Here is a 12487-nt window from a genome sequence, read left to right on the forward strand (position 1 = left end):
GTAGCAGTTGTTTTAGTAGTATTTATTGCAAAAATAACATAGCCAGCCAAAACTAAGAAAGGCCTGTTATATCTGAAAATATGTTGTATGCAGATCCTTTGTAATGGGCATAGGCTGTATCCCTCTTTGCTAGAACCCTGAGTTGCCTGCACTCCTTTTGCTTCTTGCTGCAAGATGAATGCATCTCAAACCCCATTTAGATCACAGTTGTGTGCAGCACTGTAATGCTTGCATGCAGGTCATGAGATGAGCTTTGCCATGTTCCTGTGCTGCCTGTTCAAAGTGGGAGCCTTGACTGAGGCCGACTCTCCCGCAGTTGTTTTGCGTGTCTTTCAGAGGTAAGTGTGTGGCTGGTGTCTATCTGCCTACACTCCCGTGACCCCAAAAAATCCCATTGGTGCACCTTTTATGGTTGGTTCTTATTGCCATGTGGCCCGCATTTACCATGCTCGGCATTTCACGGCAAGCACTTTATGAGACAAAGGAGTGCTGGTCACGTGGTACCACTCTGGAAAAACAATCGTGGTGTGTTCGACTCGGCTCACACAACAAGGAGGACCGCTAGCAATGGCAAACCCTCTTGCTAGCATGGTTCATTGCTGTGTAAACCTTGCTATGGTGCTGGAGTCAAGTGGCTCTTCTGAAGACATCCCAGTGTGTTTATCAGCGCTGGTCTTGGACCCCTAGAGGGTGGGAACAAACCCCATATGGTCAGGCTGTACATGTACACCGGCCACCACGTGTTTGGAAAGACGCGCCTCTTTAAAATGAAGATACCTCCGGAGGGACGCTGCCTAATGCCCCTCTTTTAGATGCTCTTACCTTCCCTGACTTGAAGCAAAAATTCTGTTTGTGCTTCCATCCCTTGGCTTCTGCCAAAACTTGATTTTTCATTTCGCTCTGTGGTGGTGGCAGTAATTCTGCTTCACCAAGTTTACTGCTGCCTGCTCACACCTGCGCAATTGGCATTCGTGTATGTTTGCTTCGGATTGTCGGAAAAATTTATTTGTATCTCGTTTCTTATCACTCTAAGCATTTCTGCAAGATGCTCACCTGCGCAGATGGTGTGTGTGTGCAATGACCTTTTACAGCGAAGCTGTTTACCTGATGGACCTGTATGAATGAGCCGTATGCGTGGTCTTGTAGGAGGGGTGTCTGGGCTGGCTAACATCCGTAAAATGAACAAAAAAGATGGCGGTGCTGCATGCTCTCGTAGGGGGGTTATCTGGGCTGGCTAATGTCCATAAAGTGAACAAAAAAGATGGCGGCGCTGCATGCTCTCCTAGGGGGGTTATCTGGGCTGGTTAATGTCCATAAAGTGAACAAGAAAGATGGCGGCGCTGCGTGCTCTCGTAAGGGGGTTATCTGGGCTGGCTAATGTCTGTAAAGTGAACAAAAAGGATCCTTTCCCTTAACCAAGGGGTCGTCGTCGACGCTGCTGGGCCGAAACTGGATTCATGCACTATGCGTTCGTCTGCCAGAGTACCAGGAAGCCAGCCTGCTTGCGGTGAAAGACGTCTCCAGCCTCCTAACCAAGTTCAAGTCCCTGTTCCAGCCAGGGGTGGGCACATTCGTCGGCACGACGGCTGGCATTTATGTGCCTAAGGAAGCCCGGCCTCATTTTTTCAAGCCTTGCCCACTGCCGTTTGCCCTGAAGGACAGGGTCACCCAGGAGCTACAACGGTTGCAGCGAGAGCACATCCTGGTGCCCGTCAAGACGTCTGAATGGGCTGTTCCCATCGTACCAGTCCTCAAGCGAGATGGCTGTGTCAGGATCTGCGGTGATGCCAAAATTACCATCAACCCCGTCACTACCGTCGAGAAGTACTCGCTGCCCCGAAATGAAGATATCTGGTCAGCATTGTCCGGGGGACAGAAGTTCATGCAGCTCGACCTCCAAGACTCTTACCAGCAGCTGGCTCTTCAGGATGCCTCCCAGAAGTACTGTAGTTACTCGCACAATGATCGCACTTTTTCGTAAAAAAAAAAAATTGACGCAAATTCAGGAGTGCGATCATTACGCGGGTTAAATTTCCCGAAAAAAATAATAGTTTTTTTTCATTCCGTATTTGATGCGGGATGACAGCAGGTCAACAAATAGGCGGCTGCCACTGTATGTAGTGCGGGACACCAAAACAAAAATGGCGGTCGGCAGAGCAAGCCGAACGTGCTGAACGTGATTTTTCTTCTTCTCGTGAGTACATGACGTGTATTGAAACAGTTTCTTCCGTATCAGTAATGAATAATATAGTTAATATTGGCAAGTTTGCGGCAATAACGTAGCCATGTCCACTTTGAGGGGACAGAAACAGATGGGCGCGCTTAGCTGCCAGTGACATAGGAACACATGGCGGGCATGCTGCGGAAACTGTGGCATTTGTCTTCACTACTATCCTAATACGGCACGTTTCCACTAAGGTTGGGCAAATATCTTAGCTGTGTTACAAGCGTCGGCGTATGAATAGGGTACACTTCTAATGCATCAGTGTAAACGTGGCTGCTATCATTGCCGCTCACGATTTGTTGCGTGCCCACGAGTGCAGCCGAGAAGAGTTGAAAGGCGCCTTGTTTGTTGTTGTTGTTGACCACAACCATTATAAAGGCAAGCTTGGTTGTAGCATTTTTTTTTTGTCATGGAAGTGCGGAAAGTGATGAAAGGAATGCTTAAGAATGTTCGGTGCGTGCAGACCGCTTGGTTTGTCTTGAAGAGTCGTTCGCGTAGCATTCGACAGGTAGCGGGATCATTATTAGCTAGACTTGGCACATGACATATCGCTGCGGCAAGTTCGGGGTGCGATCATTACACGGGAAATTAAAAAAATGCGAATTTTGACGACAAAATTCGGGGTGTTATCATTACGCGAGTGCAATCATTATGCGAGTAAATACTGTATGTCACAATATTGTCACTTGTATAAAACTATTTACACGGTGTATTTACAAACTGTATATAAACAGCTGCCGAGAATCCCGAGAGGCTCTTGCCACTTCGTCCTCTTCACCATCGATGACCTTGTTCTCTTTTCCCACTGTAACACGACCCCCGGCAGAAAAAGCACCATCCTGGTGCTTCAGACGGGGCCGTCGATAAGGGCATAGTAAGGCTTAAGCCGAGAGACGTGTAGAACGTCAGGTGACGTGGAACCGGGTGGCATGGCGGAGGTCTCGGGGATTATCTCGTAATTGACATTGGTGACTTGAGGAAAAACACACTAAGGGCCTTTTTAGCACGGAAGAAGTTTCTCAGAGAGCCCCACTCGGCGGCAAGGGGACCAAAGTAGCACGAGAGAGCCTGGTGAAAAATATGTGTCACAATGGCGGCGATTGTAAGCGTGCCAGTGAGATTTCTGCGATGCCAACAGGCGAGTACGGGCAAGCTGGCGTGCGTGGTCAGCATGGGCGATGGCGTCGCGGGCATACTCGGTCCTCGAATCCTGTATCAAGGGGAGTGATGTGTCCCAAGGGTAATACGGGGTCATGACCGAAGAGCAAGTAAAAGGGGAAATACCCAGCAGTATCGTGGCGGGATGAATTTACTATATGACTGTAAGCAATAAACTTTTAGTCGCGAGTCAGTGCTCCTGTTACGTCTCTCTTCTTTGTCCATGTTTGATGTGTGTGCTGTAAGTAGTCATGTAGATGTATTGACTCGCCCAGCTAGCTACTATATTTCATTGGTAAGCCTTAAGAGTTTTGCATCAATTCAGACCAGTAGGTTCAAGATTTTGAACTAAGTACCACATGCATGTGTCCTTAGGACCAACACACATCTGTTATATTGTTGTCGAGATAAAATCAAAGGTACATTGAAATAATTCACAAAAGCTGCGCTTTCATCTTCACTAACACAGCACGCATGCCAGTGCAGTTTTTCTCTGGTACTGGATACATAACCAAAACATAATATTTAGTGAAAAGGCAGTTGAAATATAAAGTTGCTGATCAAATTTTATTAGGTTGTAGTGACAAATATGGGCGCCAGCAGAAGACGAATGCTGTGGTTGTTGGGGTGTTTTTTGGTCGGCCGTTGCCTGTTTCTGTGCATTCATATTGTTAATAATATAAAATGCCGAGCACATCTAACCCTAAACCAGTACTATCAATTGGTGGAGCATGCTGGTTCCATTTTTCATCCTGGAACTAAGTACCCGGACTCTATACCCAGCCTTGGCAATCCCTGCCGACGTGCCGCAGCAGGGTGCTAGCGCACCACCGGTGGTGGCCTGCTCCAGAGTACTAAGACAGCAAGACCTTGTCTTTTTCAACACCAACGACGACCACGATGTTGAGGACTGGCTCACTTCGTATGAGCGCATAACCGCCCACAATAAGTGGGGTGGTGGCGACAAACTCAGCAATGTCAACTTTTGCCTGGCAGGTGTTTCTCAGCTGTTTCTCAGCTGTGGTTCCACAACCACGAAAGTGATATTGCCAACTGGTCATCCTTTAAGGGCCCCTCACCAGGATCCATAGCAAATTTTGTTTATACGCTAGAAGTTGTTACGTGTCCTCTAGGGAGCGTTCTGCCGCAAATTTTTTTCAAATCGGCTCATTAATAGCCAAGATAGAAATATTTCAGTGCCGCGAACCCATGATTCCACAAGGTAAGCTCCACTACATAGCGAGACCCTCTCTCCACTTGCCCCGTCTAGCCTCCGCAAGCAAAATTCCTTCCCTACGTTCTCCCATACCAGACCTCGAGGATCTCGTGACGTCTACGTCACGAACCCCTCCTCCATTTTCTCTCTCTTTTTTTCGGAGGGCGCTGCACACTTCTGTGACGGTGTCGCGCGTGAGCTGTTGTCTCGTTCATGCAGCGCACGAATTTTACATGCTGTGCACAAGGAAACATGACTAGCCATATAATTCAGTGCTACACAAATACTGAGGCAGAACAAGGCGATCACAGAGCATGATTTTCGGTACCTGCACATGTGACCGCACGACCGTGAGAACAAGCAGACGAAGCGGAAGTACATCTCTTTTGCTTTGGTGCAAAGTAAAATAAATACATGCAGACCTTCTGTTTGTGTGTTTTATTATTTCTGTAAACTTCAATTGGTCAATTCAAGCAACAGACAGCACAGATAACAGATGTTGCCTTGAATAATTCTCGAAGTCTCATATCACTATGAGCGTTGTCATACTGCGGACACCAGTACGTCGGCACAGGCACACAAGTACATCATCCTCCTGCGTGGAGCGAGGCGGCCATGAGGAGAAGGAAAAACGGCGTTCGGTCTGAAATTTCAGATCTTTCCGTGGTGTGTAGCGATGTAATACTTTGCAGACACGATCGTTTTCGCGCAATGTATTCTCTGCGCTTGTCAGCTCAAAATGGCCAGACCTGGAGAGGGGCTCTTTAAGATATCCTAACGAAATTTTCAGGATAGACTCGTAGCAAAATCATTAGTAGAACTACAATATTTCATGCAGTTATGTTCACTGGTTCTCAAGTTACAGCAATATGTCAGAATGGTAAGGTTCATTACAGCGCAACAGAAGACAAGGACAAAAGAAGGTATAAAATAACGACACGGCGCTGTGTCGTTTTATACCTTCTTTTGTCCTTGCCTTGTGTTGCACTGCAACAAACCTGACTATGAATCCCAACCAACTGGCCCAACTTACCGTTTTGATGTCAGAATGATGCAGACCCGGAGAATTTTCAAAAGGTGCTGCAACTGTGAAATTCACTATGATGATTCCCAGGTGGATACCTCAGGGCAAGACAGAGCCATTTTTTAAAATTTCCTTGCTGAAAAATTTTAGCAGACCACCAAATTTACTGTTAGTGATTAAGATTTGATCAATCAAATTTTGATGAAATGTCACAAATCACAGACGCAATATATATATAAAAAATGGGCTTGTCTTGCCCTCAGAAATTTATTCAGATACACAATAAAAACAAAAACTTCTGGAAATCTGATGATCAGTTACAGAGAGATATGGCTGGAACAAACAGCCTCACCAGCCAAAAAAGTCATCTTGAGAAAATGAGCTTTGAATGTTCTGAGCGCATATATTAATCTAAAATGACCCTGCAGCGTAACTGGAGATGTCCTTAGGCACTCTCTTCTTTTGCCGCCTTTCCACCTTCTCTTGCGATCGCTTCTTGTTGCTTTTTCAAGTGCAGAGAATCTTTCTCGGCTGCTCGTTGAATGGCCAGGTGTTAACCCTACTGATGAACATAGCGCTTGGGTGGCCCTGTGGCAGCCAGCATTATAGTATCTTAAAACTGCCTCATGCAGTGCTGTCTCCACAGCAATCAGCGACGCATGCTGCTCTTTGGGCATGAGGGACCATAGCACGGAGTGAAATGATTGATGCATCCTGCATCTCTGCTCCCAGGCAGCGTTTCAGAAGAGAAGCCTGTGAGAGCCGCTCATAAACAGGTAGCATTGCTTCTGCAACATAGCCTGGAAGATTTTACAGATGCTTCGGAGGTGGCATACCGTCACTCTTGCTGGCGTTGTGACGACACCACGAGTCTGCACCCTCAGGGCACAAGTCGTGGTGAGGATCCTCATCCGTCGATGTCACGTGGTAGTACGATGCCATCACTGCACGCTGCATTGCAGCCACATCGTTGGAATTGTTCCGTAAGGCCAAGCCATAATAGTTGGTCAACTTGTCGATGAGGGCCTTTGTCAGCCTGCCCTTACCTCCTAAAGCCTTGTCACTTTTCTGCACAAGGTTGTGCAGTGCTGTTCCCATCCTCTTCTGGGCGTGGTTCAGGCATTCCTCTTTCGGAATGGGGACCGGTCCATAAACATTTTCTTTCACAAGGGCAGAGAAGGTGGCACTATTTCCGTCAGACACGAGCGTTGTGTAATGAAGGTTGTGCTTTGGCACTGAACGTGAGAAAAGGATGACAGCTGCCTCAACCTCCATCCTCCCAGACTTAGAGTCAGTGTTTTTCTGGCACACATGATCCTCCTTCCAGCTTGCGTAGCCTGGGTCTCGAGGCTTCGGTCCTACTTGGCAACCAAGGCACTGGCTCGATAAAACAATAGCGTCCAAGATGAGGCCCGTATGATATTCAATTATTGCACCAACTCCAATATGGGACATTTGGCCGCGCTTGTGCCATGTTCCATCAAAGTTTACTGGGATATCCCTGCTGAAATATGGAACCATTTCCTTGTAGGTGGTTTTCACAGCAGAAGCAAATTCTGCATAGAACTCGTCTATGCACTGTGTCTGCATTACCTGAATTTCTTCAAGTGCTTCTGAAAAGTCTTCTGATGCAGGCCATGATGGGACACGTTCATTGCTGCCTAAAAGTCATTGAGGGCTGTTTGTCCCTTCCCTATCTGTTTTGTTGCCACAATTGCTCTTATACTCACGTCAGAAGCCCTTGAGTCATCCTGACGAGCAGAACTCCACAAGCTTGCAACTACTCCACAATGTAAACATAGCAGCTCAAGCTTTGTTGCAAGTCCAAGTTGGGTGCCTCCTTGAACCTTGATCCCAGTCGCGAAGCACCGCTGGCATGGGGGCCCGGATAGCAGGTCACCTAGGGCATCCATTTGCACAAGGAGAAATTTTTTGCCTTCACTTGTAGCGGGGGCAGCTTCAGGATCGCACTCCATTGCTTTAAATTTTCGCTCCGTCACTGACATTGCGCCAAGTCATCGTTGCACAGCAGTGCGTTTTTTATCTGCCGCCTCTTTCTCCTCACATGTCAGGAAACTGGTTTTCAAGTGCACAGTGGACGATGCGATCGCACTGTCCAAGGCAGATGAAAGAGAGGATGTGGAAGCCGCTGTCGATGAACATAAGACACCAGGGGCACTTGTCACGACAAAGTCTTGTGCCGGTGGAGCAGGAGTCGCATTGCTAGAAGCGTCGCCGCAACCACGCTCTTGCGTAGATGAAACAGAAGCTGCCCTACAGGAACCATCAGCGGGATCATCGTCAGTGCGCGAGCGAGTGGCGAGGTTCGCCATGTGGGCGTGCTTCATAGAACGCTTCCTTGCACCGAATGCGTGTAGCGTCTTGAGTTTCTTTGGGCGCATCGTAGCTGACCTCACAACAATCGGCAGGCTAAACGTAACAACAGTCTCGTAAAGAGGGTAGAAACTTGGAGAATATGCGAACGGCTGCAAAGATAGACGATGGCAAGTGGAACACACAAAGGGCGCCGGCGATGGAGGAGCCGAAGCAGACGACTGCCGGGCACATTATACAGGAGACCACTACATCATTGCATGCAGCAGCCAATGGGAGTAGCGGGCTCCCCTGCGTCCTTGAGGAGCGCCGCGGGATACTTGAAACCTCTCACGAGCCCTCCAATCATGAGCAGTTTATGCCTCTGCCATGCTGCCGCCGTCATGGGCGGCGGAGAAAAAAAAAGCACAAGAATGCATGAACGAAACAAAACAAAATGGCGGCGCTTGGGGGAGCGGTGGAGAAATGGCGTCAAGTAGGGGTGGGGTATTTTGAGCGCTCACTTGCCGCTTGACAGCTGCTGCAGCTCGTTATAAACTTTATGTGAAATAGTTTTGCGATGAATTAGACGTTGATATTTACAGAAATGGTAGTTTATAAGGCATCCTGCCCGAATATGTAGTTTTCCAAAAATCGACTTTTTTGCGATTTTTCGGTTTTCAAATGCCACGTCCCCTCTTAAGACGAGCTTTGTGGAAATGTTTGTCCGACCCGCTGTTCGAAAGCTCCGCTCAGAATAGCACTTAAGCGGTCGCGCCCAGCACTCCGGTGAAAACTTCATGTCCTACATTGAAAATATTGTTGACCTTTGTTGTCGCCTCAACCCTGCTATGTCCGACGCTGATAAAATCAGACACATCTTGAAGGGGATCGAGGACGACACCTTTCAAATGCTCATTGCCAAAAATCCCCATACTGTCATAGATGTCATTCACTACTGCCAGAGCTACAAGTTGCAGAACCAGCGCATTTCTACGCGCCTCTCGAGCTCTGACACAGCCAACATGTCAGCATTAACTGTAAGCGCCATTTCTACTGAAATCACGATGTTAATGCAGCAAATACAGCAGTTTATCCAAGAAGAAGTGGCACGACAATTGTCCCTTGTTCCCTGTGTCCTGGACTCCATGCCATGCAAGCTATAGAGGAGCAAATTTCTGAGGCTCTGCCAACCTCCTACCAGCATCTGCCTGTTTCCGCACCTCTGACCTATGCTGAAGTCGCAGGCAGGCAGTCACCAGCAATGCTACTTGGCACGGATCCTGGTTGACTAGCATGTGCCTGTCTGCCTGAACCCGCCACCTTTTCACTGTCCCACATCGCCGTCCCATAATCCTTGGCGCACCCCGGACAACAGGCCTGTCTGCTACTTCGGTTGTCTACCTGGCCATGTTGCACATTTCTGTCGTCATGACTTCCATACTAGTGCGGGCAAAGAAAGTCGAGGCTACTTTACTCAATTTCCTGATGACACGTTAAGTGTTCTCGTCGACAGCATTACTCCTGTTACCATCGCCGATTTTTCCTCCTTAGTAGCCTTCCTTCCGTCAATTGATTCCAAACTCCCGCCTGCCCAGCGTACCCAACTCTTGGGGCTCCTCAACTGCTTTTGAATGTTGTTCGATCATAAGCAGTATTCCTTGGGCCGCACATCTGCCATCTTTCACCACATTGACACTGACACCCATGCACTCCTATGCCAGCGTCCATACCAAGTTTCTCATGCTGAACACCGTGTCATTGACGAACAAGTCAACAATGTACTTCATTGGGGCATTATTCAGCCTTAACACAGCCCTTGGGCCTCCCCAGTTGTGCTGGTGAAGAAAAAGGACAGTGGCATCAGGTTTTGTGTTGATTATAGGTGCCTAAACAAGATCACATGAAAAGATGTTTATCTGCTGCCCAGAATCGACGCTCTCGACTGCTTGCAAGGAGCAGAGTTATTTTCCTCTTTGGACCTTCGATCTGGGTACTGGCAGGTCTCTATGAATGAAACTGACCATCCCAAGACTGTGTTTGTAACCCCAGATGGTCTATATGAGTTTAATGTGATACCATTCAGCCTTTGTGATGTGCCTGCCACCTTCGAACGCCTCATGGACAATATTCTTGGAGGCCTCAAATGGCACATATGTCTTTGCTACCTGGACGATGTAGTAGTCTTTTCGAAGGAATTTGGCTCCCATCTGACCCACCTCGCAAGCATCCTGACTTGCTTTTCAGACACTGGACTGCAGCTTAATTTGAAAAAGTGCCACTTTGCCGCCCACCGGCTTACCATCTTAGGCGATGTTGTCAGAAGGACGGTGTCCTTCCCGACCCTGCAAAGCTTCATGCCGTCGCCGAGTTCCCCAGGCCGTCTACGCTGAAAGAACTCCATAGCTTTATAGGCCTGTGTTCGCGCTTTCGCCGATTCGTGCGTAATTTTGCGTCTGTAATCACCCCCTTAACGCAGCTGCTTGTCAACAGCCAAGTCATTTCGGCATGGTCTACCGCTTGCGAAGACATGTTCACCACATTATGCCATCTTCCGATATCCCCACCTATTCTATGTCACTTTGACCCAGACACTCCTACAGAAATCCACACGAACACTAGTGGAGTAGGCCATGGCGCTATTCTTGCCCAGTGTAAGTCTGGCTTCGAAGAGTATGTTGTCCTTACGCCAGGCACACTCTCACCAAAGCCGAAACAAACTATTTGGTCACTGAAAAAGAATGTCTTGCAATCATTTGGGCAATCACGCAAATTTTGACCTTATGTATAATTGGCACGCGCTAGTTACGCTAGAAGCTGAGGAGGAAAACGTGTGCGTGGTAACTGCTGCAGAAACGAACAGTAAACGGCTGTTCGCTTGGAACTGACTGCTTGCCTTTTCCTCTCGCGACAAACTGGTGGAGGTGCTGGGTACGCATCCACCATATGCCTACGAGACCTGAACCAGTACCTCGGGGACGGCAGAAAGCCATCGAAGCAGCCATCGCCTCCAAGCTCTTCCCCCGCATTACAGTCCCCTGGCAAGCTCCGTGAGGAAGATGTCAACAACAACCGCAAGCCAAACCAAGGGGATCCCAAATGCTGCTGTACCATGCATTGTCAACACGCCTTGCGTGCCTTACTCATTCCACGGCGACGCCTTTGAGGATGTTAAAGACTGGTTGGACCATTTAGACTGGGTCGCCGCTTTTAACGCCTGGGATGATCGGCGTAAGTTGAAGAACATCTACTTTTCCCTTTTAGACATGGCAAGAGTATGGTACGAGAATTACGAAGCCTCACTTACCAGCTGGCAGGAGTTTTACCGACTGCTTTGCGACGCCTCCAGCACCCCCGAAAGGAAAAAAGAGCCGAACAGGCACTGTCTTCGAGGTTCCAAATGCCAAACGAAAACATCGCCATGTTCATCGAAGACACGACGCGATTGTTCCATCGGGCCGACCCACTAATGCCAGAAGAAAAGAAGGTGCGTCTGTTGATGCAAGGCGTAAAAGAACAGCTTCTCGCCGGTCTCGTGCGCAATCCTCCTACAACAGTGTCTCAGTTCGTTCGTGAGGCAACAGTCATGGAACGCATGCTTCGGCAGCTGCTCTCGCAGTATGAACGCCAGACCACCATGACTGCTGCATGCTCTCTCATACCTGCAAACGATGACAGGGAGTCCCTTACCAAACTAATATGGCAAATTGTTCAAGAAGAACTGCAGAAGTCTTATGCATTGGCTCCGGCACCTCCGAGTGCCGTGGCTCTTACGGACGTCATTTGGGAGGAAATCGGCAAAGTGGTTCATCCCTCGCCACCAACACATACCGAACCCCCCACGTTCTCATATGCGGATGCTCTTCGGGTTTGCGCGCCTTTGAGGGTCCGTTTCTCGCAGCCGCCTGCTGGGATTCCTCGACGTTTCTCAAGTCCAATCTACCACACGAATCTGCAAGCAGCCTTTCATCTGGGGTCCACGTAAGTCTACAGTATGGCGCACTCCCAACAACAGTCCATTGTGCTACTACTGTGGGGAGGCTGGTCGCATGTATCGCGACTGCCAGTACCGACAGATTGGTCTGCGGGGATACCATCTGAACGCCCGTTGCCTGCGCTATGGCGAACGCCCGCACGAAATCGAGGAATACTTAGAAAGTAACCGGCTTCCTCCTGCCCCGCAGCGAAGGCAGTCACAGTCGCCATCACCTCGTTGGTACGCGTCACCAAACCGCGCTCGACCCGCCTTGGATTCTGTTGGAGTAGACAGTGGAAGCCCGCGCCGGGGAACTGAAAATGGCGACTTCCGGGGGTGAGGCCGCTGTCATGCGAACCATCAAATATTCTCCGCCGGCGTACCACTGATGCCTTCATTCGAAACTGCCAAAAAAACTTCTGCTGCTATTACTGCTTCCATCAACGGTTATTTGGTAACTGCACTTGTCGATACGGGAGCTGATTACTTGGTTATGAGTGCCTCACTGGCCACTTGGTTACGCAAGGTGATAACAGCATGGGACGGCCCACATCTGATTACGGCAGGAGGACACCT

General features: G+C 48.8%; 1 protein-coding gene and 1 pseudogene across 4 annotated transcripts in view; one reads left to right on the forward strand and one right to left on the reverse strand.

Annotated features, from left to right (window-relative positions):
* LOC142566724 (serine/threonine-protein phosphatase 2A activator-like) overlaps nt 1-12487 on the forward strand; it is a 149486-nt gene that overhangs the window by 77326 nt on the left and 59673 nt on the right. For all 4 annotated transcript variants that reach the window (XM_075677583.1, XM_075677584.1, XM_075677581.1 and 1 more), the window contains one exon: nt 239-338. In XM_075677583.1, coding sequence (XP_075533698.1) covers nt 239-338 — 100 coding nt within the window. The remainder of the gene's footprint in view (nt 1-238; nt 339-12487) is intronic.
* On the reverse strand, nt 6034-7955 carry LOC142566769 (uncharacterized; annotated as a pseudogene).

Source organism: Dermacentor variabilis, unplaced genomic scaffold, assembly GCF_050947875.1.
Source record: "Dermacentor variabilis isolate Ectoservices unplaced genomic scaffold, ASM5094787v1 scaffold_13, whole genome shotgun sequence".
Classification (NCBI taxonomy): Eukaryota; Metazoa; Arthropoda; class Arachnida; order Ixodida; family Ixodidae; genus Dermacentor; species Dermacentor variabilis.